The 26,909-nt window shown below is 45.5% G+C and overlaps 2 protein-coding genes across 4 annotated transcripts; both read left to right on the top strand.

Annotated features, from left to right (window-relative positions):
- The first annotated feature begins 4,724 nt into the window (after positions 1-4,724).
- C22H5orf24 (chromosome 22 C5orf24 homolog) lies at positions 4,725-17,835 on the top strand. 3 transcript variants are annotated; one of them, XM_009944065.2, is made up of 3 exons: positions 10,993-11,076; positions 13,139-13,568; positions 15,458-17,835. In XM_009944065.2, the coding sequence occupies exons 1-3, from the start codon at positions 11,029-11,031 to the stop codon at positions 15,496-15,498; spliced, it is 519 nt and encodes a 172-aa protein (XP_009942367.2). In that variant the 5' UTR covers positions 10,993-11,028; the 3' UTR covers positions 15,499-17,835. The 3 variants fall into 3 exon arrangements, with proteins under 3 accessions (XP_075297839.1, XP_009942368.2, XP_009942367.2); XM_075441724.1 differs by lacking the exon at positions 10,993-11,076 and adding an exon at positions 4,725-4,808 and having other exon boundaries at positions 13,139-17,835; XM_009944066.2 differs by having other exon boundaries at positions 10,989-11,076; positions 13,139-17,835.
- Positions 17,836-22,220: 4,385 nt separating this feature from the next.
- On the top strand, positions 22,221-26,718 carry TXNDC15 (thioredoxin domain containing 15). The gene is made up of 5 exons (XM_075441820.1): positions 22,221-22,357; positions 22,491-22,831; positions 23,757-23,920; positions 24,109-24,239; positions 25,080-26,718. Exons 1-5 carry the CDS (start codon positions 22,306-22,308, stop codon positions 25,274-25,276), a joined length of 885 nt encoding a protein of 294 aa, XP_075297935.1. The 5' UTR covers positions 22,221-22,305; the 3' UTR covers positions 25,277-26,718.
- Positions 26,719-26,909: the final 191 nt, after the last annotated feature.

The following is a 26,909-nucleotide window of genomic DNA, read 5'->3' on the forward strand; positions in this document are numbered from 1 at the left end:
CTGTGACAGTTAACCTTGTACGTTTTGAAGTAGGGTGAAGTGCGCAGTAACTAGCGCTTGTGTTTTTCTGCTAGACATGCAGTGAGATGCAGCTCAGACTCGGTTAAGAAAGTTGCGGTGAAGGTGTTTGGATACATGAACACAGGAGTGAAATGCAGGAAACTCTCAAATTAACAAATACACAAGGAGAAAAAAAGTGGAAACGATGAACATAAAAATTGGGAGAAGACACAATTAAGTAATGAAAAATGTTATTTGTGCTTTCCAAGTGCGTCCATGGATATAGACAAGATCTTTATAAACATCACAGTTTGGCTGCTTTCCAGGGGGTCTGCCCTCCACAGATTCCTGTCACCAGTTGTTGGAAGAGCACAGGGATGCTTTATTTTTTTGTTGGTTTTTTTTAATTCACATAAGCAGAGCTTGTTGTGTTACCTGCCCAAGGTGATAACGCTGCCAGCTTTCTAGGTCGCCTTACGCTTTCGGTGCTTGAATAGAGAGCGGTGTTTTGGGTGGGTAAGTGATACAGGTATTTGATACTGGATCATGAACGTGTTTTTTGCTTGCGTTTTGCGGTAATGCAGTGTTGACATCGCGCAGTGGTGGTGGGGAGGGCTGGTACTCTGGGGGTGTTGCTGTTCTCAGGGAACAGGACACTGGCACTTCTCAGTGGCACTGAAGTAGGAGAGAACTGCTGTGTAGCTGAAGGTCTGTGGATCTGGACAAGACGGTGAACACCAGGAGTGGCTGGAGTAGAGAAGGGGAGCCCGGTGCCACTGTTTTCCATGGCACCCTCCACCACAGCCTCAGGTCCTGGCACTGCACCAGCACATCAAGCTGCTCTCTGTGTGCACACAAGTGGGCAAATGGGCAGAGGTCTTGCTCTGTGCTCTAGCCAGGAAAACAGGAGATGAAGAGTAAATCCAGTGTTCTGCATGGGGGGGGCAGAATTCACAGCAAGACAAAAAAAGTTTGCAATCGCGGTTCAGAATTTTATACTACCCTAACTATATATTGCACATCGTTGCCACCCCGAGTTTTGTTAAATAGGCAGCTTAAGGCCTACTTTGCAAGTTAGTCTTTATGCTGTAAAAGTTGTAACCAAAACGTAATGAGTGTAGATCACAGCCCGGCATGTTCTGTAGCTGTTCCCTGTCATGGCTGCTTGAGATTTTACTTGTACAAGTAAAGCGGTGCAGTCTATTTAATGTACGTTTGGCTGCTAATTGAATAAAAGATTCCGAGGCTGAAAGTGCCATCTGTAGGAGCTTTCTCACTCAAGGAGACAAAAAAAGATTTTTAAGCAAAGCTTTGTTAAAATTCTGCCATTGTAATAGCCGAATATAAAACAAACAGCAAAGGCTGGATTTGGGATCTTCCTCAAAAAATAAGTAAAAGAATGCCAGAGTCTCTGGCAGAGAGGGCACTTTGGTGTTTCAGTTCTTCAGACATGTTCACGTTCGTAAGAAATGGCTGTTACATCAGCAGAACAGGGTTAGAGAGACAGATACGTGTATCTGCAAGAATGGAGCCTGTGCAGCTTGCCAGACTCAGTTTCGAATTTTCTGCCATGGACACATACTACAGATGGCATGTTGCTGAACACCTCTATGACGAAAGCCTTTTCTGAATTTGCCTGAATGCCCTTAAATAGGCCGGCGAGTTTCTTCTTGGTGTGAACGTTGGTGTAAACCCAGCCCTAGCCACGAGCCTGCTGGCAGCGAGTCGCTCGTGGAGGTCGTGTGCAGCCCCTTCGCTGTATCCGAGCCTGAGCGCCGGGCCCTCGCTGCGCGTTCTGGCCTCCTCACGTGACGCTCGAGGAATGCACTTTCCTTTGATTATTTTTCTTGACCCAGATCTCTTCCAAATATGGTCTCAGCTTAAAACAAGTTTGTGTTCTTAGAGCTCGGGCGCTTGCAGAAGAAATTCTGGCTTCCAGCTAACTGTGGCTGTATGGGGGGAGTGGAGGCGGAGAACAACCTAAAAATGTAAAGATAAAAGGCACACAGCTGGACTCGAATTTGTCCCAAAATGTACATTTTCTAAAATGTTTATACAGTGCTAGGCGGGAAGATTTGTTTTCATAATTTTAGCTACAGTGGAAACAATTGTTTTTAAATAAATGACCATTAGTCTGTGTGATTGCCACCCAAACATTGCTTCTCCGAGACTTCTCATCTGAAACAGATTTAAATATTTTTCTTTAGTCAAACTGAGAAATACAAAATTGTCAAGCTGACCAGCATAAGCAGAGGTAAATTAATTAGTATCTCAGAACTAAGTAGTTCTAGTGAGCTGAGAAATTATTAATAACCTACTGTGGCGTGACCATATGATTCTGAAGTTATTTTATACTTTGGCCATTCCGAGTACGAAGTTTATCATCACAAACATGCTTCTCGGAACAATAAATACCACTGGGCAACTGTTCTGAAACTAACGGCTGAGCAAGGAAAATGTTTCACTTAATGAAAATCCTTCATCTTAACTAAAACCTACATTTCCTCTGCCTGTGCATGTTAGCAAGCGAGTTGAATTTGCAGAAATGATCAGCTCCAGTAACTCATAGTTAAAGGGACAGGAGGTCGTGGCAGTTACGGTACGGAATTCTCCCAGCTTGCCCAGGGTGCCGTATAGCTGAGGACTGGCGAGTTGCTCTGCGTTGGCAGGAGGATGAACTTGTGCTTTTTAGGCCCTTCCCCTCCTTGAAAATTTGGACCCAAGGGTGAGATCTCCAGTGAGGGAGAAGGAAAATGGGACTTTGCCGTCCAGATGTAGGGAGGGAAGCATTTCATTGCATCTTTTACCTTACAGATAATTAATTCTAATCATTTGCTACTGCTAGTGAGAGCAGTCCTTTAGAGAAAGAAGAGGACAAAGCAGATTCACAACCTGAGTAACAGCCGTGCTTCAGGCCCTGGGGAGCCTTGACAAAACCAGACAGTCGCAGACCAATTTATCTTTTGTTTGGTTCCTGTTTTTATTAGCGCAGTGTGCAGATGAGGAAACCAGACCCTGTTGCTACCAGATGAATATTTGAGCACTGCGGGCACCGTAGCTGGCTCGTCTGGCGCGGGGTTGCCTGGAGCACGATACAGAGCGGTCGGCCGAGCGTTCAGATCTCGCTGTGCCAGTCTGCGATAGCCTCAGCAACGGCCCCATTCAGGTTCCACAGCTGCTGCTTCATATTACAAGTTCGCTCCTCTCTATTCTCTGACCGCTTCTGCATTCTGTAGAGATTGCGGTTTCTTCTCGATAAAACAGGAGACTGAGCCCAGCCAGGCTTCCACCACCTTCCAGACTAAGATACTAAAAGGAAAATAACAGGACACCAAGGAGGTATTGAACTCTGCTGCTTTTGACAGGCGGCAGCATTTCCAACAAGAGCTGAAAACAGCAGAAAGATGAGGTTTGTAAATAAACTGAATCATTTGCTAAATTAAGCTAAATAAATGCTGCTTTTTTCCCTGCTGCTTTCTTACATTGCAAGTGAGGATTCCTGCATGCATTAGGAAGCACTGGCAAAAAACCGAGCCATCGTCTTGGCAGGATGTTTCACAGCAATTTTCGGCCTGAAGAGCTCCAAGTGTTGCAGAAATGGAATATCACGGGGTTGGAGTACAGCAGTCGGCTCCCCAAACAACAGCAGGAGAGGGAAATATTTAGAAAAGCAGAATTAGCCATTTGTAAAAGCTGCAGGTGCTTTTTTGCCTGGTTTTTCTGGCTTTTATTTTCTAAGACCTCAGAAACGCAGAAGGTATCTCAGACTCTTGCAGATGTCAGTCATTTAAGGACTTACATGCTCATTTAGACCCTGCGATTTGAAGGTGTATGTGCTACTGCCAGTGGCCCAAGGGTGCCAGAGCAGCTGAACTCTTTAGAAGGTAGGTGGATGAAGTCGGGCAAAATCTTTAATACCAGAACTACTTCACTGGAGCTGCCACTGTAAGATGCTGATGGTGCCTGGATCAGCCCCGCACCAGTTACAGAGGAAATGGCTGCCGTCTTCATTGCATAGTCAGCAGTCAAAGAGAACTGACCTGATGCATTATTTTAATACAGTCCTAAAGCTTGATTCTTCCATAATGGATCACAGCATGTGTACTTTTGGGACAGAAACTATCCTGCTTCTCCGCCTAAATGGAAGTAATGGAAACACCAGGAATCCTGAGTTTTCATGAAGGTGCTTAACCCTTTAGGGTATTTCAAATATAGAGGGCATGTTCTAGGATTTATTTTACTGTATAATAACTCAATGATTTATCTCTCAGAGCCAGACGCAAAGACGAATGTGACTAATGCTATTCATGAGATGGTGAACAACAGGAGCGATGCCCCATTGCTGGCCGTGCCGCTCAGCAAACCCTCCTCTGCTCCCCTGCCCCGTCAGAGGCCCAGGGCGATGGGGACCGCCCGTGCTCAAGGCTGCTTCACGTCGTCCTGGCCAGCCTCTGCGCCTGCCTGTGGGGGAAAGCAAAGCGCCGGCAGAGAGAAGCCGGCCCCACCACAGCCCTCACGACTCCTCCCGCTCCTCGCACCTCAGCCCAGACCCCGCCCGCCGCCTTCCCGCCCGCAGGACAAAATGGCGGCGGGTCCCGGCCACTGAGCGCCTCAGAGGCGGGCGGAGCCCCCCGCCGGCCCCGCCCCCGCGGCGCGGCCCCGCTCGGGAGCGCGCCCCGCCCTCCCGCCCGCGCCCGCCCGCCCGCCGCAGCGCCGCTCCCTGCAGCCGCCCGGCGGGGTGTGGGGGAGGCGGCCGCTCGCTCCCGCCCGCCCGTCCGCCGCCCCGCAGGCCGCCCCGAGCCCCTCAGGTAGGTGCGGTCCGGGCCTGCGTCCCCCGGGCCCTGCTCCGCGCGGTGGGAGGCAGCGGGCGGGCAAGATGGAGACGCGGGCGACGGGGGAGGGGAGCTCTCCTCCCCCGTCGCCCGCGTCCAGCCCCGCCGCTGAGGGGGATCCCCCCGGTCTCCTCACGGACGGGCCCCGGCTGCGCGCCGCTCCGCGGGGCGGGAGCCCGGCCCCTCGGAGCTGCGCCATCGCCGCCCCGTCCCGCCGTGCGTCCCCCCCCGTCCGGGCGGGAGGGAGCCGGGCCGGGCCCTGGGCCGAGCGGGGGGGTTTGGGTCGGGCCGTGTTTCTTGCCGCCCACGCAGGACAGGTGACAGGCGAGGCGAGGCCGGGGCTGAGGGAGCTGCGTCGCCCCTTTGTCCCCTCAGCTGGCCCTTGGCCTCTGCGGGTGGAGCTGGGGCCTCCCGCTCCCCGGCCTGGCCTCAGGAATTCCCTTACTAATTCCCTCCAGCACCCACGGCTCTCCCACCTGGGGACAGCCTATATGCAGCGTTTTTTACTTAGAGCGTGTTTCCGTTAGCGTGTGGAATCTCAATGCAGGCGTGCGGTCCGTGGATGTATTTCTGTGACATAACTAAGTAGCGCCTACCCTGTGTGTCAGGGTATCCTCTGGTGTGTCCCTTCTGAGCCCCTTTGCCTGCTCGCATAGCGCCTGTGAACGATGTGTATTCTTGTGGGTAGATGCAGATAGTTTAGTACACCCTTATTTGTGCATAGCCCTGCTGGGGTGATTAATTAGTGGATAGTTGCACCTTTAATTTCAGCGCATTCCTCTCAGGGTAGGTCTCTGAAGAAAGTAACAGTTATTTTGATCCACATGGTTGTTATTTTATATGAAAGAGTGGGAGGAACACTCGGTTAATATATTTCTTAAATCATTATTTATTTCTATTTCAGTCTTCAGATGCCACAGTTCCTCTTACAACTTTTATCTTGTCTGTATCAGTATCCTTCAGGTTTTAGATGCAACCTTAAACAAAACCAGTCCTGTGTGTTTGTCCGTTGACGATTGTTGAGGAGATTCAACAAGTGGGCTCTGTCTTTCCGCAGCCTACCACACGTACGCCGCGGTGGCTGTGTTGGGGTGTGGTGACAGGTGTCCGGAGCCTTCCGCACGAGTCCTGTCGCAGAGAAACACCGTGGAAGTGCACGTCAGGAGGGAGATGCTTGACCCATCTCTTAAGCTTCAAAATCCTTTTGTGGGAGGAGGCTAGGGAGAGAGGAGAGGGTAGGTGAGAACACCCACGGAGATGAATGAGCACGTCGTACCTCTCCGAGGTATTGTTCTAGAGCACTGCGAGGTCTGTTCCCTGGGGAGAAGAGCGGGTGGGCGAGAACACCCACGGAGATGAATAAGCATCTCCACCTCCTCAAAGCCATTGTTGTAGGCTATGGCGAGGTCTGCTCCTGTTCACCTGGGAATAGCTCCTTGAGGTGAATGGACAATTTCACAAATGCTAATAATCCTTTCTTTATAAAGATCTCCCTCTACCTGCTCCATCATTCATATGCACATTTGGATTGCCTGGAAGTTTGATAATTACAGAACCACAGAATAATTAGAGTGCAGTTTTGCCACCTTACTCTTCTAAGCCAGTCTACCTGGCCTGATGGCTGCCTTGATTCTGCGCTGCCCCATCCCCAGCTGTGGGGGGTTTTCACCAACCTGCATTGCCTGTGCTGTGTTTGGGACTTGTCATACCCTTCATTCAGGTCTTCTAAGTCCATTAACTTGTTGAAAAGTAATCTTATTTTGAGGTCTGGTTAGTTTTTTAAGTAACTGGGACGAGGGGGGAATGGGTCAGTGGCAGCCAGTGGGCGATGCAGTTTAGGCTGACCTGGGACCTCAGTCTGTCCCTGTGCTTCTAATGGAAACGTGTGCTGCTGTTCCTCTCCTGCCTCAGCGCCAGCCGACTGCTGCTGTTGCCTTCTCGTTGGATTAGTTTTCACCTGGGTCAGATCCCTGATGTTGGTTTGTCCTGCTCTTGCACAACAGTGTTGGCAGAAGGAGCGGGTATGTGGGAGAAGAGGAAAGGGCAAGATTTTCCCGTTCAGAAAAAATGCGGATTCAAAGTGGTTTCTGTTGGTTATGAAACCAAACTGTCAATTGTGTCAATGTAACTGGAGGTGCATCGTTAATTAGATTATTGATGTGATGTTCCTTCATTTTTGTGAAGCTGTCTTAACCCTTTCAGGTGTCCTGTTTCTCATCGTCACATGGTTATATGATCTTAATTTTAGGGTGGGAAGAAGTCAGGTGACATTGTTGCTGACTTTGGCATCCAGTGAAACTCTGCCCTTAGATATGACTGACTTGTTATTTAAGGTTAGAGAGCGTAACAGTTACTTGTGTGCCTGGTTTTGCAATCAAATCATGAACGATCCCTAAAAGTTTGCGGTTTACTTGACACTTAGCCTAGCCAGTACTTGATAATACCTAATCTTTGTGAGAGCAGCACCAATCTCTGTCTTTAATACGAAGCTGGTGCTTGGGCTTTGGAGAGCACTCTTGCTCTGAGGGTGTCTGAGTCGAATGACTGGAACTCGCGGAGGCAGCGGGATGCAGCCGGGTTGCAGCACTCCGGTAAGGAGCAGGAGTCGCAGCCCCTCTGCGAGGGAAGGCACCCCTCCGCCTGGCACGTCTGGGGAAGAGGAATTTGAAGGGGGTGGGGGTATATCTGCCCCAAATAACTCTTCCCTTCTGTCACATAAAAAAATGACCCGGGGTCACTGGGGCGAGGACCATACTTGTAAGTTCTTGCATTGCTTGGGGAACTTTTAATTTCTTAGTCTTTTTGCACTAAGAATAATTGAGAAAGAAACTGTTTACAAAGTTACATTGTCTATTCATTTTGCAGTCTCATGTTGTCATGTGGTAGCTCTAGCGAGTCACTGCTGTAAAGAAATTGTTTCTCATATTTTGGCGGGTTTTAGTATATTTTAGCTAGTGTCAAATAATGAGAAAAATAGTATTATGCAATCAACTGTGGAAAGTGCTTCATAAGCACAGTTGGGAGAAACTGGTTATCTAGCTTCAGAAGCAGATTAGATTTCAAATGTAGTTTCAGGTGTTGCAGCGTATGTTGTGCCACGGATAGGATTTCATACTTAGTATTTTTAAAATATTTACATTTACGGGAATACTCAAGGTTACGCACAGCAGTGCGAAAACAAGCAGTTACAGGTTTTTAAAAATTGAGTAAGGCCATACTTTAGCAAGAGGTAACGTGTAGCAAAGGAGCTGACAATAGAAGGGACCCTTGAAAAACATTTAAACTGATATAATTCATTCTTTTAACTGAGTGACGAAAGTATTTCTTGCACCTCCTATCCTACGAGGGAAGAGCAGAATCAATACCATATCTCTGCTGCAATCTTGAAGAGGAAAACATTGCTGCTGCTGTTGCTTTAACTCCCCCCCTGCAAAGAAAATGAGCCCTTTGGTGTTCCTCAGGGTCTGCAGCCCCTGCGCTGTCGTACGTGGCATAGAGCGTTCTTTATGCAGAGATCTCGAACAGAGCTGGTCCTGTGCTCCACTCCAATGGCTTTAATTAGTGGAAGCGATGTTCGGTGTACTAGTGCAGAAATAATACTTGGAGCTGCTTGTGTTTTAAAGTAGTATGTCATATACTTTGTGTGTGTTGGATGGTGATGAAAATGTACTGCTACAGCCTCCTGTGGCTCCATCAACGCTGCTGAAACTATTGTGAGCTCAGCGGTGCAAAACTTCAGAAAAATGAGTGGGTTTTATATGCTAACCCTCATTGAAAGCAAAATTGACCCTGTTGGTGTTAGGAGTTTACCTTTCCTGGTATTCTTCATCTGAAAAGCTGTAATATAGATGTACTTCCAGTTTTGTTCAGTTTTGCTCTGATTCAAGCGTGCGTTACCAGAAGTCAGAAGCGCTTGCTGCATCAGGTCTGTTCTGGTGCTAACCAGGCTGTGGTTACAGAAAGCAGGCCGGGGTGGGTGAGACCAGAGCAGCTGCCTGCCTCTTAACGTTGGAACGGATTATTCTACTTAATGCAGGTAATGGGTCACAGGTCAAGAACTCAGTATAAAATATTTAATGAGCAATATTCTGGGGGGCTCGCTTATTTTCTCATCAAAGTTTTCATCTTGTCTATGCTGGCAGCTAAATTCTGCCCATGAAGGAGGCAAAGGGCGTGATGTTTGAAAGCTAAAGACAGCATTGTGTCAGGACCCAAGAGGGTGTTTTTATGTAATGTGATCTGAGTAGCTTTGATCTTAAAATTTTGTGTAGTGAACAAGATGTGAATAGGGATTTTCTGCATAGTTTCAAGCCTAGAGAGAGATGGGCCATACCAGTAACAGAAGCTGTAGCAGTTGTGAGCTAGAACGGTGCGGTATGTTAACCTGTGTTTAGGGGTACGAGGATGCACTCTGTCTGTCCAAAACCTGTAATAGCACTGGAGTTAGGTGAAATTTCTCAAGTTTCTTGTTGCGTCTGTATTGCCTATAATACGGTTTCTGTTTCACCTCCCAGCAGAAGAAATCAAACGGTATCAAGCCTGACTATGAAATATAAAAAATCTTAGTGGCAGCCTTGTACGTCGTGTATTGACTGACCAGTAGCCTGGCTGTCATCTGAGAAAAGCAGAACTTCAAACTTGCCCCGCTAGTGCTGAAGCAGTTGAACTTTGCAAGTACTCAGGAGAGTGGCAGTGCAGCTGTGCTCTACAGGCGGGGGTCAGCACCATGTCCAGAAATCCCCCCCCAGCAAAACTTTGCAGGTCCTGTTTCTTTCTGCATTTCGAGCAGCGATGGAGCGTCTGTGCTTCGTTGCACAGGAAGCTCTAATGCTGCCTCGCTTTTCCCAAAGCTGGCTTATCCAGTTGTCTCCTCCCTTCCCCAGCATTTGTATAGAAATAAATTACCAGATAGAAAAGGATCCATACAGAAAATCCTCTACAGCCACTTTCAACTAAAAATCTTTTTGAAATACAACTAAATTTCATCACTTCACTGCCTCATCTTAACTACTTGTTTGCACAGAGACATTCAGCCGGTCAGTTGAATCAGTTTAAAAACTGATTCAAGCAAACTGTTGCAAATATCTTTTATGTGTCTATTTATGGGTTTAAAATCGGTAAGTTCTATTTTGCTGGAAACATTTCTGACCAGTTTTATTTAAGAATGCTTGCACACAAAGTTGTATGTGTTTGTCTATACAATTTAGCTAGAGTGTGGTTTTTAAATTGGCGTAGCTTTGCATTTTATACCAATTCTCCTTTATGCTGTATATGTCCCTGCCAAGAAACCTGCTTCCACTCTACAGACAGACTCACTACATTCTTTTATTCCCTGCTGTAATGTGAACGAAGTAAAATTATGCTGGAGATGTCCATGTTAGGGTAATTAAGCTTGATTACAGTTTTCCTTTTTAAAACTTTTCAAAAAAAGTCTTAAAAAACACAGAATATGAACCTTGGCTGCTACTTGAAATTTTCATGGTTTGATGAAAAGCGGTGCAGGAGGAAGCATTAAAAAAAATCCCATTGGCAGACTTCCACCGAGATTGTGGGATTTTTTTAAGCCTCTTGTAAGAAATTTTAAACAGTTACTGATTTGTATGTCTGTCTTCTTTCTTCAGTTACAGTGATACTGGCTGTTGCCAGATGGAAGGTAAGCTAGCATCAGCCAGGTTTTGTATGTAAAGTTAGTGTTTGCGGCGATCTCTTGGGGATGTTACAGTAGACAGAAAACACATGCATATGGTGGTGAAGCTCCAACGTTTGGCAGTTACAGCAGGATATATTCACTGTCTAGGAGTCCCTGCAATGGTTCTCCCCAGGAAAGATGGATGGTGTCTGTAGGGAAAATCCCCCTGGCTGCAATGAGGAGAAAAAGTAGAGAATAAGAATATAACAGACAGGAACGAGTCTGAGCGGTGGTCGGTCTCCTGTGAAATACCAGGGCCCTCACTGTATTCAATGCCTTCTCCCCACTCTGGTGTGGGAGCCTCCGATAGTGGGCAGCTGAACTGATCCTTCTTTGTGGCAGTTGAGCTCGGAGCGGCTTCTTGGGGCTGAAGCCAGTGTTCCTGCGTTTAAAGAGAGCCCTGAGACAAGAATGCCGCTGACCGTTCCAAGTGTCCTCTCGTGTATCAGCAAACAGACGAATAGCCTTTCAGAGCCACTGGGCTTACTCGCTCCGTGGCAGAAGTACATGCTCAGAACCCTCCTGTTTGCAATTGCGTATCGTGAAAAATCTCAGGTATTTTTTGTGATATTGTGGGCTCTCTTCTAGTGGGGTTAAAGGGTAAAGGAACATTGTTTTTTTTGACTGCTAATTGTAGAAAATCTTAGGCTTCCTTTTTATTGCTACGCAAGAAAGTCTGTCTGGTCTCTTGACCTGCATCTTACTTCCTTTGTTCTTTGCTAGGCGCAGGCTTGCTAATTATTCTTAGTTGTTTCGTTTGCTAGTCAACACCTGCGATAACAGTGTTTTTGTGTTTGTTCCACTGTACCCTATTCAACACACCAGAATCGTAGCACTCTGATAATCTCTGCTAGAACCATCTAATATTTAAAGTATATTGCTATCATAATTTCACTTATTTGACATAAAACCATATTCATATATTTGCACAAGAGTAATGCATACACTGTAATGTGCATTTGACAAGCCAAGGTAAATTGGGTGTTACAGCAGGGAACATATCCGTTGTAATCAGAAGAAAAGGGCACGGGGATTTACTCCTGGGTAAATAAACCGTCTCTGCTGTATGCGTTCTCTGGCTGGGAGGAGACGTTCATAACTGCCAAATAAACTCAGTCATCAATGGTAGAATTTAAACTGGGTTGCTGTAGGTTATATTCCAGAGCTACTGCAGAGAAAATATAATAAATCTTCCAGACCTTATCCGTTAGAGAAATTTACCACAGGAAGAAATATTTGGTGTCCTGAGCATGACTGTAGGGCACAGAAATACTGTGCCAGATACTGATTGGCTTAATCTTGTCTTCAGCATGGCTAAATACTATTATCTTAAACTGAGTATTTGCAGCTTATTTAAGTTGTAGAACCAATATAGTTGAGTGGGTGAAAATATCATCCTGTTGCTCCTTGAGTGGCTTGCTGGCTTCTTGCGGTATCACCACTATTAAGAAATCTGAGGCAGTATCTGTGCAATTGGTATTTAGAAGCATTAATACTAAAAAGGTTTTAGAATACCAGTAATATTGTTAGTTGTAATTCTGACACCTGTATATATGCTGCAGGGATTTGATATGATGGATATAAGCATAACATTTATTTAGAAATTGTTGCTTGTAATTACGACAGTGGCCATACGTGTGTGTTAGCAGCTGGACGTCAGTTTGTGCCTTGGAACTAGCGTTAGCCTGCCTTCTGCGGTCCTGAAGATAGAGCTCTGGTTCTTGTTTAGAGAAGTAAACCTCTGTAAACAGCGCACAGCTCCGGTTGGTTTTGTCTAGGGAAAAGAGCAGGCTATCTAAAACAGTTGTGGACCTTGGTGGGCCACGTTTGTTTTCCAGAATATTTGGAGATGTGTGGCAACGTCCATATCTGTAAGAAGAGTCGTGGTGTTTTTCCCAAGGTTGTTGTCTCAGAGTTGGCATTACTGGCAGTTTGTACCTGCTCTTCTAAGTAGGACAGCAGTGGCATTTCTGCAATCTAGCATCTTGTACATTGCAATAGATCCATTTTGTACTCTGCTTTCCCAACTGTGGCACCATTGTCATTGCTGAATGCCTTATCTGTTTCTTTCTTTCACATTAATTGTGACAAGAAATGATGAAACTGATAAGTGTTTTATTAGTTTGCTGCAGTTAAACAAAAGAAGTCTTTAGGAGCCTGTATCTGCTAAATCCCGAGAGTCATACCATGTTTTTCCTTGGCTCACAGCTGGTAGGTTAATCTGGTAACTAGAATGGCTAGAATTTAGATGAGATTCAGTTAAAAGGTTTTCAAATCATGGTGGGTGAGCAGATATTGTATATCTTGGTGGTTGAAGTGCTGTCGTTCAGTTCATTAACGTACTTCTTCCCTAATTACACCTATCAGATAATACATAGTTTAAATTGTCATTTTTAACTATGTGTAAAGGTTACCATGCAAAACCTCAAGTGAACAATTAATAAAACTTTTCATTTAAAAAAAGTAATTTACTGACATCAGTACTGTTTACTAAAAATAGACAAAGTAGTTTGGACTAATTTTAAGAAACAGAGGCAGCTTTTGAAAGATTCTTGCTTGTGGAACGCTGCAGTGTTATTACTTACTGATACATATTTGTCTCTCTCATTTTTGGTAGAAAATGATGCACCCTGTTGCCAGCAGCAATGCAGCGTTCTGTGGGACCGGCAAGAGTTCTTGCCTTAACGAAGACACCGTGAGATCTGCCGATCAGTTTGACTTGTATGCCACGCAGCAAAGTAAATACAGCCACGCAGTCAGCCACAAACCCATTGCGTGCCAGAGACAAGACGCGTTGAACGAATCGCACTTGCAGGCCACAAGTGGCAGGAATATAGAGACAAAAGACGAACTAAAGAAAAAGAAAAACCTCAACCGATCTGGGAAACGTGGAAGGCCGTCAGGGACCACAAAATCAGCAGGGTACCGAACCAGCACAGGTCGACCCCTGGGGACCACCAAAGCAGCTGGATTTAAGACAAGTCCAGGCAGACCCTTGGGTACAACTAAAGCAGCAGGATACAAAGTCAGCCCAGGCAGACCTCCAGGTAGCATTAAAGCTCTATCACGGCTTGCAAATCTAAGTTATACGTGTGGCAGTGCAGCTTTTCCCTATCCTATGGTGCATAACAGAGGAGTACATGCTGCTGGGGAAACTAGCAGCAAAATGAAACAGCCTAATGAATGAAAGGAGGGAATTAGTAACTCCTTACTAATCTGCTTTACTCTGAATTTTGGCATGTTTCTTGCATTTTGTTGTAGTGTTTGCCTAAGTCTGAGTTTCTAGTTTTTATTTTTATTCAAATAACGCCATAGCCTCCGAGTGCAATTCATTAACTCAAAGCAATGTTGAGAAGGCACTGGTTTAAAGGGGTTTTTTGTGGTTTTAATTCATAATTTATAAGAAAGTCTGAAGCGTTGCATATGCCTTGGTGTCGATACTTAAGTAACGTCCATGTCCCTAGTTTTATGTTCAGTTTCTGGTAAATCTGGTTGTGTGGTTATGCATTAAATAATTGAAATACGGAGGACAGAATTAGCTGGCTGGCTGGTTCATGAGGCGACCTATCCCACAAAAAGGAACTTAGCCAGATGAGTTATTGATTGATAAGAAAAATTGATAAAGAAAGCAGCAAGCTACAGTTTCCACTTCTGCAAGAGCTTCTACAGACCTCAAATAGACACTTAAACAACAAATTAAAAAAAAAACCAACCCTTTTTATTTAAAGTGCTGATTTCAGGTGGCTTTTGTCTCTGGAGTTGCAGCAGTAAGATAATTTCAACTAATGCTCCAAAAATATTTTTGAAAATGTCAAAGAAACCTGAGCATCTGTACAGCGCATTAACAGCTTCACAGCGCCTTATTAGTACAAGCGAATTTGCCTTTAGGTGATAGCTGTTCTTTAGTTATGCTGTTACAGGATTCTGCTGTGTAAGTTTGAAATGCCTAATAGTACGTATACCAAACCACAAATAGTTCTTTGAAATTTGAAATATTTTATAAGAAATTAAGTACTGTTCATTCTAGTTACGCACTTGGTTAATATTAAGCAGTATGTTCTTAAATCTGTAAATAGCTATTTACACTGGTTTTTGCCTTTAAAATCTGTGCTTAGGTGGCGACAGTTTAATAGCTTTTAAAGTATTAATCTATAATGTTTACAAATTAAACTTTTTAAATATACACTGTTGCCAAGTTTTCAGATTTAGTTTTACCAGATATTCCTGGAAATACAGTTGTTTCGTTGTTTGACACTTATACTATATTTATGTTATGGAAGCTTATATATCTACCAAAGGACACCATTTTCATGATTTATAAAAGCAAACTGTATAGCTGATGCAAACAGGATGCAGTTTACTGCACTGCTAGACCCCAGATATAAAGTAATTCATCTATGCATGCAAGCTGAAAAAAAATGTTGTTGGTTAACTATAAATACCTTGCTTGACTCAAACTAAAACCTTCCCTCCTTCCAAAAGAAATGTTCCATTTTTCCACTGGGTGGGTTTAATTTTTTTTTTAAGTGTGAGAGAGTGTGTGAGCGTGTGTGTAAAATACTTTAATCTAGACTTCAAAAAAATCAGTCCTCAATGTTGCATATTGTTTGTTCTAAATTTATTTTACTGGAATGAAATCTTTTTTTTTTCCTCTCACCTGGAAGAAAGTTTACGTTAAAGTTGTTTCCCATATAATATGACATTATGATAAATTTCTGTCTTCAAATATCTGATGGGAGGGAATACAAAGAGTTGGCAGGTTTGGGGGCGCAGAAAAAAAATTGGGTTAGTTGAGCTTGTGCTGAATGAGTAATGATGCTGATAATTTTTGTTAACATAAATGCTGTTCTGGCCTGCTGTCATTTTGATGCGAACTCTTGATTTCAGTGATGACAACTTAAGAAACAGATGTCATGTTTCATACCTTTTTTATCAGGAAAAAAGCAGCAAGCCTTCAGGTGTTCCAGTGATGCCTAACACATATTGAGCTGGACTTTATGCTGTACTTTACAATAGGTGTGTTGAATTGTTTTGGGGGAACTGTGTATGCACTGGCAACTAAGACAATGAACCTCAACTATACTGGATGGCTCCTTAGTCGATAGATGAACTAATGGAAGCTAAACTGCTACTAAAAAATAGTTTCTTCACGCTGAAGCTATGAAATCGTTACACGTTCTGTTCCTCGACGAACTCGCAAGTCTGAAATTCAGCAGTCTCTCAGAATGATGTAACTTCTGACACATGTAAAATGCTTACGTGAGTTAATTCACCCTCAGGATCTGTGCTGTATTGGCTGTTTTTAATCAGATGATTTTTTGACAAAAAACTGCATTAAGTTCTTTCTGAACTCAGCTGGGAAAGCAGATCTCTTCAGCTGAATGTAGTAACTGCAGGAGTGTCACGCCTCGCTGGCAGGGAACGTGTTGCATGTCACCACTGTACCTTGGAGAAACTCCACTTCTTACCTCCTCCTGTTGATCCCGTTCGCTCCTGTTCTGTTCCTCACTTGTGCATCTACTCAGTGGTGCTGTGCTGTGTGTCAGGAGATAATGCAGATGTATTGCTGTTCTGCTAGTATAATGAATTTTGTATTCAAGTATGCTGATGAAATAATGAAATCCTCTAAGCAATTGCTGTTCATTGCAGTGTTTATTAATTATATCAGATGGAATATAATCCCAGTAAAAAACAATTAACGTTGTCAGTTGTGAAATGATGAGCATAAAGTAGAAACGTGTTCAGGGAGTCTGTAATGGGCTGCTTGGCACTCAAGATGTAGCAAGGAGGCCAGAAGTGCACTGCTGGGCATTTCCTGATTCTGGTTTATTTTATATCTGACTGCAGTTTACTGGTGCCATGCAGTGAGGGGAAGAAAAAAGAAGTTAGAGATTCAGAGTGAACTAGAAATGGAATTTTGAAATACTTCTGCTGTTCCTATGTGTGATCTGCAGAATACTTGTGCTTTTTTCAACACTTCTCTTTCCACGACAAACACTGAAGCAGCATGTTAATGCCTAAACTGTGTTAGCACCGATGGGAAAACTGGCCTTTTCCCCCCATAGTATGAAAACGTTACTTGTAAGGTAAATTGCTTATTTTATATTCTATATCATAATTCAGCTATTCATAAGCTAGGATCACTGTTGTGTGTTAACACTGTTCAGAAGATCTACATGTCAAGTTTGTTTTTTAATAATTTCTTTTAATTACCAAGTTTCCAACGTCTTATTTATACATAAATGAAATGTATTAGCTTGCTATTATTCCTTAATGATGCTACACAAGTTCACTGTTTAATATACATATAGTAACTAGTATTCAGTTTCTGATTAAATTTACTTAAACTTTAAAACCAAATAATTTTGCTACTATAAAGTCTTGCACTGGACATATTCAAGATGCTAGCACCATGTTTTGACAGAAAAAATCAGATACCATCAGAAGTGGCTAACTTCGATGTCAAAGATAGTATTTTTAAAATCAGCAGTTAGCTTTGTCATTAAAGCAATGTTCTTTATAGCTCGGATTTAGTTTAATCAAAATAACTATGTATCAAGAGCCATGAAAGATCTCTGTTCTGAATGAATATATTTTAATTTTGTCTGAAAGATCTTAAGAGTTCAGTCAGGACAAAACCAAGCCTTGTCGGTGAAAAGTGATGTGTCTGTGAAAAGAATTACTTGGAACTACAGTACACAGAGTAATTCAGATCAGAATTTAACTCCCTCCCCCATTTTTGAAGAGCTTTAAAAGGCAGAGCAATGTGAAGTCATTTGTCTGATGGTTTCATTAGCTGTGACTCTGCTATTCTTTGTTATATGTATAATAATGTTTCACGCTATTCTTAGAGTTGACAGTTTAAACAGTTGATGACAAACATAAATACTTTGAACTGCAGACTTCATTTCTGACCACAAGTTTATTCTTCTCTATTTTAATGCGTATATTTTAACACTGCTTAAATATATTTATGACCTTAGTAGAGACTAGACCTCTCTCCTTGTGATTTTTTTTTCCAAATAGGTAAATCTGTATTCTGAAATTTGAACCACTTTCTGATACTTTAATCTTTCATCATTTCCTTTTCCACAGGTTTACTTTGGGGGAAACAGTAATCTATTAAATAGCTTGTATCAGCACCCCCTCCTCTGCTGTAAAAAGCCTGATTAGATACTGTGTATGTTTTTATGTCCATGAACTTGAGCTACTCATGTGCAATTATGTGTATGGGAATGGAGTAGTGTTCATGATCTGTATTTACATCATCATATGGATGTATATTTATTAATAAAGTTAATACTTTAAAACCGATCAGTTTTTTCTCTGGGCTTTAATTTCTTTTAAATTCTGGCAGAAGATGCCTATCGACAGCATTACTAGACCGACAGCCTTAACCCTTCTCTCTTGTGAATAGAAACGCTGTTTGTTCTGGTCGCTCGGTCGTAGTTAAGTGACTCGAACTGGCACTGAAATGTTTTGGTACACCTTGTACAGATTTCACTTAAAATCTTGCGGCTTGTTGTGTTTTTCCCTTGCCTCCCTGAAGTGTAATTGAATCCAACTGCAGTGGACTGAGTGTGTTCATGCCTGCATGGACTTAAAAATGCACACGGGATTTGTGAGAGTTGGGAGGCCACTGTATTGTGTGATTTTTAAATTGAATAAAGAAGCCCACCCTTTCAGTGTATTTTGCTTTCTGAATTTCAGCATAAGACATGTATTGCTTCTTACGGGCAAGTCCCATATCTTTGAATTAAGGCCAAGGTATCAGAAAATAGAGGAACGTCGCTTATTTTTTAAATGAATTGAAAATGCTGCTACAGTAACTTAATTGTTCTTATACTTTCACTCAAATATGAGAAGAGGGGAGGGAAGGAGTTACAGCTATGTACGGGTAATAGTAAGCTGCTAACTTTTTTCCTCTGTTGCACATGGAAATCAATTTGAGAATACTCATAAACTAAACTTTTCATGGAATGGTGGTCATTATTCATTATTCTGTGATGAATAAGATGTATTTATCCCTGTGTTCTGGCAATATTCCCATTTATCTTTGTTGGTAAGGTGTGCTCTGCATACCACTTGACACCCCCTTTTTTCTTTTCCCCCCTCTCTGCTGAAGTTTTTCAGTAACTTTGGGGCAAGATGGGCAGCCCTGCCTATTAGAAGCTGCAACCCAGACTGCTAGGTCTGCATCCTCCCCTTGCTTTCCAGTACCCTCTTATTTCTCTTCTATGTGCTTTCAAAGGTCCCCAATACATCTAGGGTTGAAACATTTTAAATATCAGTTGCAGTTATTTTGCAGACTTTTAAGTTGCTTTTACCTGAAGAAGACATCTGATGCCTTTTTGGGGGGACTGGGTTTTTTTTGTTGTTGTTGGCCATTTGGTAATTCTAAATATTTGGCTTTCAAGGTGACTGGACATATTGAGAACAGAGTTTGACTACAGTTTGCTACGTCCTGGTCTAAAAATCAGTTCCTGGATGTGATTCCTTGAGCAAAATGGATTATTTTCTTTGTAATGAAACCTTAAATATTAGATACTAATAGAACACAGGCTTTTCAGCTGTGTTGGAAGTTGCTCAACTGCTTCCGTGGCTGCTGTGTTCTCTGCCGTGTCATGAACTGAACGATAAAAATTGCAGCGGTCTGTTCCCTCGATACGCAGCTGGTGTGCGAGACCAGGTGGGGTTGCTGGTGACAGGACTGGTTTATGGTTCATTCAGGCTGACAGACTAGCAGTGTTGGGGTGTCAGCTCTGCAAGCTGGACATCTTGAAGGAGTCTTTAAGATGGTTATATCTTCTAATAATTTCATCTGTGTGTGTGATGAGCCACCAAGGATTGCTTTGGGGCCGGACTGGCATTTTTATGGTTTTGTGCCTCCTCGGTGTGATCTCCTAATGCAGCACAAATAGTACAGCGTGAATTAGTGATATCGGACCTATTAAATGTGCTGGCTCAACAGTCTGGTTTTGGACCAAGACAAATGAAGGTTGTTGTTGACAATTAATCATGTAAAGCTGTAACGCCTGAAAGTAAAGGACTGACTGGCTGCCTTGCGTTGCATGCTATTTTTATCCGGGTTCTGCCCGTGGCTCAGTGTTTATTGCTTAACATTTAAGAGAGAGGTGTGGCCTGACCATACAGAATTGGCAGCCCAAAAGCTACCGTGTTCTGGAGCTGGCTCTCGCCCAGCTTCCCTGCATGGCCTAGGGATGGCAATGTCTCCTTTTTCCTATCGGTAAAAACGCGGCAAAAATATCTGCTTATCTTGCAGTGTTGCTGGAAGGAATCATTAGTTAACAACTTTTAACTACTTTGAAGCTGAAAAATGTGGAGTTCTTAAGTGTTGTTTAAATGATCTGAGGCAGATAAATCTTCCTGCCTTTCATGTTGTTTTTTTCATACCACAAAAGCTTGTTCTAATTAGCGAAAAAATATCACAGTAACAATTAGTGCAAGTTTGATCACTTAGAGTAGGCCTTTGAGATATGCATAATACCAAAATGTCTGTTTGCTGCTTCAGGTGGTCGTATATTTAAATAAAAACATTCAACTGCAGCCACGTTGAGAAAACAAAGATGGCAAAGTCACACATCCCAAATACAGGTGTAGGTTAAAGCTGCCTGTGCGACCTCAGCCTGCGCTCCTGACCTGAATGCTTGTCATGTTTTCTGCTGCCTCATCTTTGCGCTGCTGAATACGCAGAATGTCGTAGCTGTGAGGATGTCAGGATTATACGAGTGGAAACCTTGGTCTTGGTGAAGGTCCTGGTGTTGCCTCTTTGTTCCAGTCTACATCCACTTTCGCTCCTTCTCTTGCTGTGAAGGAGCTTCCCCAGCGTGACTGAAGTCTGGGGAGGGGATGCACAAATGACCACCGAGTTTTGGTGTTTATTCACGGGTGCTACAAAGGACTCGTGTTTCGCATATCCTCCTCTTCGCTGAACTTCAGCTTTTTCCCTAACAAAGACAGCTTTTCTAATGTGTCCAGGATTTTTGAATAGATGCAAAACAATGCATTTTTTTACTAGACTTTTTCCTGAAAACAGACATTGGGCATTACAAATCAGAAAAATGTATGCCATTGAACAGTTTTGCAACAAAACTAGCAGGCATCATAAGAAATGTGCCTTCTCTGTAATACATAAGTACGGGGATGGTACATTTGCTGTGAGTTAGGTAAGATAAAGCCTGACAATCTGTAGTGCTTGGGAGTTCATTTGTGTTCTGTTAATAGCTTACTTATTATAGTCACCATAAAAAAGAATGCGGTTTTGCACAAACCTTTTGATTTGTGTTATGGTAGGAAGAATATTATGTTAGGATTAAATCCAGAAGTGTCTCAGGTGGAGGCATCCTGCCAGAAAGCTCTCTGTTGTTGTAACGGTTTGGAGTATCTTCCCTTGGGTTGGGGATCGGACGCTGGACCCTCACGGCACGGAGCCGAGTGCTGTGAACCATGTGCAGTCCTTGGCCAGGAGAAGGAATGTTGTTTTCAAGTTGAAAATGCTGCTTTGTCCAAACTCAAAGATAAGGACAACTGGGAATGGGGCACCTTTTTCCTGACTAGTCTGCAGCAGCGTGGGTTCCTTACAGGCTTCTGCTTTCAAGCTTCCTTGCTTGGTCTGTATCTGCTGGTCTAGTAAATATTTTCCCCTCTATGTGCAAACCTCATGTTTCAGACCTTTAAGCAATTATGTCCTCAGGGCTTATGCAAATTGGACTTTGAAAGAAAAAAATTTCCAAGCAAGAACACCTGTGCTCTGAGAAAGGACAGAGTTGGAGCAGTGTCCCTTTTCTGTAATAAAGCTGACACCCATCTTCATCGAGATGCATGTGCAGTGCTTTCCTGGCTGTTTTCCAGGGTGCGTGTATGGCTCATACTCTCCTCGGTCATAATTCTCACTCGCTTTTTGACAGATGCAAAGTCTCACTGCGCGGTGCCGGCAGTTTGAGGAAACACGATGGAAAAGGGTATCAGCAGCTGAAGGGCTGTGCTTGTTTTCAAAATGCCCCGAACAGTCCTGAAGCTTCCCTCTTAAACTGACTGCAAGAACTGATTCTGTGACAGGAGCAGGATTACCTTATTTCCTAAAAAGAAATGTCAAGAGTATTTATCTCGCCTTTCAGCTGGGGAGCTTTGGTGGTATGCTGATGGGCAAGAGCTCATCTCGTCTTTTTAGCTTTAAAAAGTACGCCTTGAGTTTGCAGGCTTTTACCCTTGCCCCAGCCTGGCTCTAAGTTAGTTTTCATGTGAAACCATGCCAAGCGGAGCCTGGGCAGATCCCTCGGCGGGCGGACATGGCTGCAGGGAAGCGCCGAGGGCTGCGACACCGCGTTACACCAAAACACGCTTTTGGACTGAACTACCGGGCGTGCTGCGTGCCCTCGCCATCAGGCCCTCAGGATGACGTTTCCCTCGCTGCAGGAATTTTCCACCTGAGCCAATTTAAATCAACAGCGAAACGCCTGCCGCCCTCCAGCAGCCCGAGGCTTTGCCCGTCCAGCGCGTCCTGTTAACCGTGGCCTGCAGCCGCCACTGGACTTGGGCCTGGGCGGCGAAGGGACCCGCGTCGCTGCCGCGCAGGGGGGCCGCCCCGCCGCGCCCCGCCCCGAGCCAAGAGAAAATGGCGGCACAGCGCGCTGACGGCGCTACGCACGCACGCACGCACGCACGGCGCCGGAAGCGGAAGTGGCCCCGTGCTCCGGCGGAAGCGGCTGTTGTCCGGGGAGACGGAGCGCTGCGGTGGCGGCCGGGACCGGGGCCGCGCCGAGGATGTGGCGGCTGCTGCTGGGCCTGGCCTGGCTCGGTGGGGCCCTCCCTGCAGGTGAGACCGGCGGGCTTCGGCGCTGGCCCTTGGGACCGGGCGGCGTGCGCGGGGCCTCCCCGGGGCGGGCGGTGCGCGGAGGGGCCGGGGCTGGGCCGCAGCGCGGGGGCTGAACCTCTCCCTCCCGGCGCAGGGGCGATGACGGAGCAGAGCCCCGAGCCGCTGCGGTACCGGACGGCGGAGATGGCGGACGCGATGCTGGGCAGCGGGCTCCCCGCGCAGCAGCCCGCGGGGCTGCCGGGGGAGGCGAGCGACGGCCGGGCCTCCGCCGCTGCCAAGGGGGTTTGCGACGCGGCGGGCGGGGACGCCGGCTGCGCGGCGGGAAGCGGCGGGGGCCGGGAGCAGGCCGTGCTGGAGACGGTGCTGCCCGCCGAGGAGCCGAACGGCACCGACAGCGCCAAGGCTCCCAAAGTCAGCTGCGAGGAGAGGAACGGCACCGAGCGCTCCACGCTGCACATCCTGAACGTCTCGCAGGTGAGCGGCGTTGGGAGCGCGTGAGGACGGCGGAACGGGGCCCGGTGGGCTCCATCTGCGCGTTTCTGCCCGTGTTGGGCTTACTGGGTTTCCTGGCTGCCATTCTCTGTGCCGTGGGAAGGGGCAAATGTCCGGGCAAGGAGGCTTTTTGTGTCATCCCGACCGGGAAACGAATGGAGATGCAGCTCGGTCCGCGTGCCCGTGTGTCTTGTCTGTGAGCCCGCAGGGAGCTGTCGGCTCTGGGGCTGCGTGGGTTACAGAGTCACAGAGTGTTTGGGGTTGGAAGGGCCCTCTGTGGGTCACCCAGCCCAACCCCCTGCCCAAGCAGGGTCACCCAGAGCAGGCTGCACAGGACCTTGTCCAGGTGGGTCTGGAATATCTCCAGAGAAGGAGACTCCACAGCCTCCCTGGGCAGCCTGGGCCAGGGCTCCATCACCCTCAGAGGGAAGAAGTTCTTCCTCGGGTTCAGCTGGAGCTTCCTCTGCTTCAGTTTGTGCCCGTTGCTCCTTGTCCTGTTGCAGGGCACCACTGGAAAGAGTCTGGCCCCATCCTCCTGACCCCCACCCTGCAGATATTTATAGGCATTTCTAAGGCCCCCTCTCAGCCTTCTCTTCTCCAGGCTGAAGAAGCCCAGGGTTAGTGTCTCTGAAATTGGTAACGGCACTTACTGCCAGTGCCCGTTTCTAGCTTGTTTCTTGTAAAGGTGATGTGTATGTATATTTTCAAGTGATAAGCTTTTAAATAAACCTTTAAAAAAGGTTAAATACAATTCTCCATTTGTTTTATAAAGGTTAAACAAACGTGCAGCTGCATGATAAATATTGTCAAGTATCTGATTGATTGCTGAATGATTTATTCCTCCGTAGAATTTAACTCCGTTAAGTACGCCATTGTCCCTGTTTGTTTTTTTCCTGCTTTGTCAAAGGACCTGATGGAGTTCTTAAACCCAAACAGCAGCGACTGCACGTTAGTCTTGTTCTATACGCCGTGGTGCCGCTTTTCTGCCAGTCTGGCGCCTCATTTTAATTCTTTACCTCGAGCGTTTCCAACTCTTCGCTTCCTGGCACTGGATGCATCTCAGCACAGCAGGTAACGTACGCTTCCTGTGCTCTGCCATCAGTTTATTTCTGGTAGAAAGCTTTGAGCGATTTCTTTTTTTTCCTTACAAAGTGACAATTTAATTTAGTAAAACTGACACTTCCTTTATCGTGACTATCTTTGTTTCTTCCCCCAGTGGATTTTTCCTTCATTCTTTGTATTTGCTTTATGTCCACCAGTTTGTCAACTAGATTTGGAACCGTGGCTGTACCCAATATCCTCCTTTTTCAAGGTGCTAAACCTATGGCTAGATTTAATCACACGGACAGAACGCTGGAAACGCTGAAAGACTTCATCTTTAATCAAACAGGTATGTAAATCAGCCCTGATGTGTCCGTAGGAAGAACAGGCTGGATTTTGGCTCCAAACTGGGCTTTTCTGTCCCTGCTGTTTGTTCTTTAAAATGAATTTCATGAAGACCCTGAGGGGGCCTGGCAGAGGTTTCTATAATCGGTTGCTGTAGGGAGCTGGGTTTCAGGGTGTGCTGAAAGCAGAGCCTCAGCTCGCTGGACTGCTGTCGCAGAGCAGGGGGAAGCAGTGGGGTTTAGCTAGAGAGGGTGCTAGAAGGATCGAGCACACCTTTCTGCCCAAATATGTAACCGGGGAAGGAAGGCGGATGAACCTTGGGATCGTTGCCAGAGCCGTGTAAGGCTGACAGCAGCTGGGGGATAAGATGGTTGCAGCTCTTGTGCTGGAGGAGAAGGAGGATTCCAGTTTCCACGATCTGGCTGTCCCCGTTGTCAGCTCAGCGCCAGCCAGCGCTCTGGTCCTTCTCTGTAGAGACAGCCGGAACAATCCGAAAAACACGGGTAGGCCTACAGCGGCCTTCGTTAGAGGCTGGAAATGGTTACATTTGCTGATACAGCAGAAACACTCAAAACCTCCAGAAACAAAAACCCCACAAACTTAGACAAGGCTGCGCTGTGGAAGGACAGAATGAGCCTGCTCCTGTTACGAAGGCATACGTACATATGGATAGCCTTTTGGTTTTTATGTAGGCAAGCTATGTGCTAGACATATGTCAAAATACAAGGACTGTCTCACCAAAGAAGTCTAATGGTACGTATGCCTTACTCTGAGAAGAGGACCAAAGCTCTAAATACAACCAATATCTCTGGATTTAATGATCACTGCTGGGCTTTCTTTCCAGGTATAGAAGCGAAAAGCGACGTGGCGGTGACGGAGGAGGACTGGGAAGGCCCGCTGCCCAGCGTTCTGACAAAAGGCATAGACTGGCTGCTGCTGTTTTCTTTGCTCTTTCTGGCCAGCTTTGTCATGTACGCCACCGTGCGAACGGAGAGCATTCGGTGGCTGATCCCAGGACAGGAGCACGAGCATCAGGAATGATCTGAGGTGGAAGTGGGGGACAGAATTTCCCACTTACTGGAAAAGCAGGAATTTGTATGGACTAGAAGTACCTGAGGATGAACTGTTGAATCTGTTGGTTGTAATTTATGATCTTGACTAAAAGTCTGCTTTATTTATCAACTACTGTAAAAAGCAAATTCATGGCAAGTAATGTGGTAAGTAAATATGAAAAAACATGAACTAAAAATATTTATTAAGCTACTTCGATCAGCTGATTTTTCACAGACTTTAATGTAAATAGGTGACAGAGTTCTACGCTGCTCTTCTGAAGGGGTCCCTGCGCTTTGCAGATCGAGTAAGGTTTTTGCAGCACTTTGGCCTCCACGCTTGGCACAGGAGCCGTTGCGTCCGCGCTGGTGGCATCTGTGGATCTGCTTTTATGGATCCTGAGGGTGTGTGAACTAAAGCTGCTACGTGGGTGATGTGAACGCTGTAGAACTAGGATGTGTTAGCCCACACAGCTCATCCGCGGTTTTTGGCTCGAAATACAACATTTTAAAGGAAAATGCTGGTGAGTGGTGATGTTGCTGAATTAGTCTGACTGTCAGTAAAATGAACAATGAAGAAAAAGATGTTTTAAAAAAACTGGTGTACTTCCGATGAGTTATCCCATTCCATACCAGCAATAACAATTCACAAGCGAGTTGTGCAGCTCCGGAGAGGGTGACGATTTCCCGCATTTGGGGCTGCAGTTAGATGCTGGTTTTCTTGCTCACTCTCTTTGGTGAGTTTTGACTTGATGGCTGTTCTTTGGAAATGATTTTAAATCTTATAAAGCTCACTTTAGTGTGTGCATGCACACCTTATTTCCCACATTCCTACAGAATTAAATTGCGTTCATTGCCCTTACTGGTTTTTAAATAAATCAAGGTACTGGTGTTTAAATAAACAAAGGTTTTAGTGTAACCTTTTAAGCCCCTTTCTTACATGACTAAAAACATGCAGCTTCTGAAGGTACAGATCACCTGCCTAAATTAGCCAGACTTCAGGTTGATTTAAATTGCTGCTGCCATGTTTGCTGGTTGCACATTCTACAGCTGAGGCTGCGGGAAGGACTGGTGTGGGGTTTGGTGACGATTGGTGTGGAAGGTGTGAATAAGGCATGGACTGGTGCGTGGTGTGGGTTTTTTGGGTTATTTGACTGCGTAGCACTCGCACGTGGTGCAGGCTTCCCGCAGTGCCCTTTAGGAAGATTCAGAGTGCAGATGAAGCTGAGGAGAAGCAAAGGCGGTCGTAAGATGCAGAGCTCGTGTCCCTGACACGTCATTCTTGGGGTATTTTTCTGGTGGCCGTACCTTTCCCCTTTGGACGGCTGAGGTCCGGTATTTCTGTGTATGAAAAGGCCATTAAAAGGACATAAAACTTTGCTCTTTCTGCAGATAAAGCTAGGCCGTGTTTTATTAATAAAGAATCAAGATTTCCACCAGTAAATGGGAGCGTGGTTGCCCCCCCCGGATGGTGCGTAGGCCCCGGGCTGCGGTCCCCGGGGTCCCTGCCCGGCTCAGCCCGCGGCGGTCGCTCGGTTCGCTGCCCGGGGCCGGGCCCGTCGCCGCAGGGCGGGAAGGAGGTGGAGGCCGCTCCCTCCCGTCCCCGCCGCCATGTTGGCCTCCGG

This window comes from Opisthocomus hoazin, chromosome 22 (assembly GCF_030867145.1).
Source record: "Opisthocomus hoazin isolate bOpiHoa1 chromosome 22, bOpiHoa1.hap1, whole genome shotgun sequence".
Taxonomy (NCBI): Eukaryota; Metazoa; Chordata; class Aves; order Opisthocomiformes; family Opisthocomidae; genus Opisthocomus; species Opisthocomus hoazin.